The following is a 3549-nucleotide window of genomic DNA, read 5'->3' on the forward strand; positions in this document are numbered from 1 at the left end:
TGACAAAATTTTAATGAATAAATCTAGATAGACTACCGGTCCGAGATTCTTCATTGAGAGATATTACAAACGGGAAAATTATGAATTTCTTAAGTTGAGACATAGGCAAAGTCAGTCCGCTGGTCCAATAATTTTAAGATTAGATTTCTAGATTCCTAGATTCCTAGATTCTACTAAGCCTTGGCTACGTTGTCTCCTTATATTGAAAATATCGCACAATTCCGAATTTCGCTAGGCCTATCCCGTATCGCTGGGCAACCAAAGATCGTATAACACGCGAACATTTTTTTGACCGAGTGAACTGGCCAAGCCTACGACTACGACCTTCGTCGCTACTTTAAAATGGTACCTGCCGACCGACCGACCCTAGCCTAGGTTAAGTAATTAGTTAGGCTCCAATTAGATTAGTTATCCTTCAAAATCGTGTTAACGACTGTCTAACTCTAGATCCTAGATCTAGAATCTAGATCCAGATCTACAATTTCTTTTTAAAAATTGAGCAGCAGTAACATGGCCTATTATACTTCACACTAACCAAAACAACCCCCCAGCCAAGCCTACCGCTACCAGACCGCGCATCTTGTAAACAGCAGTTCGCGATACAAACACAACCATTATCGACGCTGTGGCCAAGATCATATGCCCTAGCCTAGGCCATAGATCTATATCTATCCCTGGGCCCACCAAAGATCTTTTGATCATAGGCCTGGATCTTCATGACTTTCTTCTTCCTCGATACCAACAAAAACACGTCCAACGGCACAGAACTGATGTCAGATCACAATAATCAAACTCACTGCACAGTTCACTTGTCAACGTAAAAAAAAAAAATCCTACCCTCTTCACCACGAACCCTATCGCCAGTAGGTTGTCAAGACCTAAAACCTATATCTAGATCTAGATATATCTAGATATATCTAGCCTATGAATAAAAACCTCAGTGTGGCTCCAATAACTCCCACCAGCAGCCTTGCGATCAGAAATCTAGAATTTTTACTTCCACTCCTGCACACAGATGTACTGCTTCGGGGGGGTCAAAACTGCAGATCACACATGAAGCCACTAAAACTGCGCTTTAAAAAATCTAAGTATTTTCAAGAAAATTTCATATTTAACTGTAAAATATCAAATTATAGATCTAGAATCTAGTTTAAAACGCCCCCCCCCCCGATTTTCTCTGACCCCCTCCCCGATTGGTCCAAAGCACGCCTATCTTAAGAACAATCATAGGCCTATTTCAAAAACTATTAATCTAATTTGAGACGGAAATAAAGATATTCGTGTTCAGTGCATCAATATGATTTATGAATATTTTTTTGATCTAGATCTAGTAGAGAATGGACAACTGGTAGATCTGGATTCTAGCCGAATGTGTAACGGGAGGGGTACCAAAAAAATACCGATATCTAATCCAGCCTTGACTCTAGATCTAGATTTTTCTAGATCTAGATTCTACTTGTCTTAAGCTATTCTACGGGACCACCCATCTGCGGGGAAAAACTGAATGAGTTCACCACAGGAGCATTGCCGAAAGTCACCGCAACCTCCCCACACACACAAATTAAGAGATAGATCTAGATTCTAGATCTAGATATACTAGATTTAGATCTACAAAACACTACAAAGACAAAAATATAGATTCAAGTATATCTATCCAGAAATCCAGATCTTAATATCTAGATCTAGATAGATCTAGATCTAGATCAACAAGAGCCGCCCGATGAGATTCAAAATCCCGCTGTTCCGGGACCGAAAGCGCTGGCCCCTACATCGACCGATGAGTAGTCTAGCCTAGATTCTTGCCTAGAATAGGCCTAGCCGGTTACATTCGTGTTCACGTCCATTCCCGGTATAAAGCACTAGACTAGGCTACATTCTCTAACCTAGATCCAGACTCTTTGGCCACCAAGTCAAGATAATAGGGCCATTCTGTGCTGCGCCCCCCCCCCCCCCCGGCCGGCAACGGGCCAATTTTCAAATTTACTGCGCGAGCCAAAGAAGAGAAACATTGGCTGCACAGTGCACATTCAACACTGAAGACTAGCCTAATGTAGATCTAGATAGATTCTAGATCTAGATCTAGCTATCTAGAATTCTAGTAGAAGATCTAGATCTAGATCTAGATTAGATCTAGACTTCTAGATCTAGTAGGCTATCTATAGTAGGTATAGATCTAGATCTGATTTAGATCTAGATCTAGATTTAGATCTAGATCTAGGCTCATGGCTTAACCAAGAACGAGCGCAAAACGAAACCCAGCAAAAACAAGTTGAAATGAACAGATGTAGTTTTTCGGTAGTTCCCACCCCCCTTATTTGAGCCTGACCTACATCTAGATATCTAGATCTAAATCTAGATCTAGATACTAGATTCTAGATATCTGTAGATTAGATCTATACGTTTGATTCGCGGTGAGCTAAGATATCAAACCTAACAACTGCAAAATATTAAATTATGGTAAAATTCAGGGGGGGGGGGGGGCATGACCCCCCTTCCTATTTTTATTAGGTCAGGGGGGCAAGCCCCCCTGAAACCCCCCTACTCTTGTGGCCCAAACCCGTTAATAAAATTGCGGGGTGGGAACTAGATCTACCGAAAGAGCGCCCTAGAATCTAGAAATCAAGAATCTAAGTTAGCCTACCGGTCCTAATTCTGTCAAGATGTAATTCCTAAATTAGATTCTATCTAGATCTAGATCTAGAGATCTAAGTCAAAATACAAAATTTGCATGTTTAAAACAAACTTCAACCGGCGGTATTGCCTAACTGCATGAAATCGCGTAGGGCTAAGAATCTAGATCTATGTACTACTCACACTAGAATCTAACAAAAACGTTCTCAGTAAACTAGTCTACATAACACTCTAAATCTAGATCTAGATTAGATCTACATCTAGATATCTGTATTTATCTACACTGTCCCTTACCGGACCCACTGTGTCTCCACTGTCTGCCTGGATGGGCCGAAATTCAAGTCTGGTATCCATGGCAAGTGCCTGAAGCAAAGTTTGAAATGAACGGAAAAAAACAACCGATATCCTGTTCGGTGTACTCCGATAGTTGTAGTAGTTATCCTTTCACCCACCGCGCTGTCGCTCCCGCCAGAAATGCGGCCAACTTATATAGCCGATGTGGAAAGAAAAAAATACGGGGCGGAGCCAAGCACACGTCAATCATGACGCGCTCGCGCAGCCAGTGTGGCGCAGCCCCCCCTTTTCCGCAGCGATCTGATTGGGTTCTCGTATTGTAAGCATAACATGACCTTGTGTGAAGTAGCGCTACTACAACAATGGTGCAAGGTCAAAGAGACCTTGGCCATTCGTTTTCTGAATCACTACGCTCTCACTTCGATTGAAGAGAACCGCGATGGGCCAGAGGAATACAGTTCTTTGTCTCAGTGGCTTGAGCGTAGCTCTGCCTGACTGTGATGCTGGTGGGATCACCTTCCGGCGAGATCGAAATAATCTTCATGTCGTTACTGTTCAGTTTTGTTCACCGATGTGCATACGCATGTAGATGTGTGTGTGTGTGTGTGTGTGTGTGTGTGTGTG

At 42.3% G+C, this 3549-nt stretch overlaps 1 protein-coding gene across 1 annotated transcript in view; it reads right to left on the bottom strand.

Moving 5' to 3' along the window:
- Window positions 1-3107, bottom strand: part of LOC101848248 (CCCH-type zinc finger protein moe-3) — a 10181-nt gene extending 7074 nt beyond the window's left edge. Inside the window, exon 1 of the mRNA XM_005110832.3 lies at window positions 2926-3107. Coding sequence (XP_005110889.1) covers window positions 2926-2985 — 60 coding nt within the window. The 5' untranslated portion in view covers window positions 2986-3107. The remainder of the gene's footprint in view (window positions 1-2925) is intronic.
- Window positions 3108-3549: the final 442 nt, after the last annotated feature.

Source organism: Aplysia californica, unplaced genomic scaffold (assembly GCF_000002075.1).
Source record: "Aplysia californica isolate F4 #8 unplaced genomic scaffold, AplCal3.0 scaffold00952, whole genome shotgun sequence".
In the NCBI taxonomy this organism is placed as follows: domain Eukaryota; kingdom Metazoa; phylum Mollusca; class Gastropoda; order Aplysiida; family Aplysiidae; genus Aplysia; species Aplysia californica.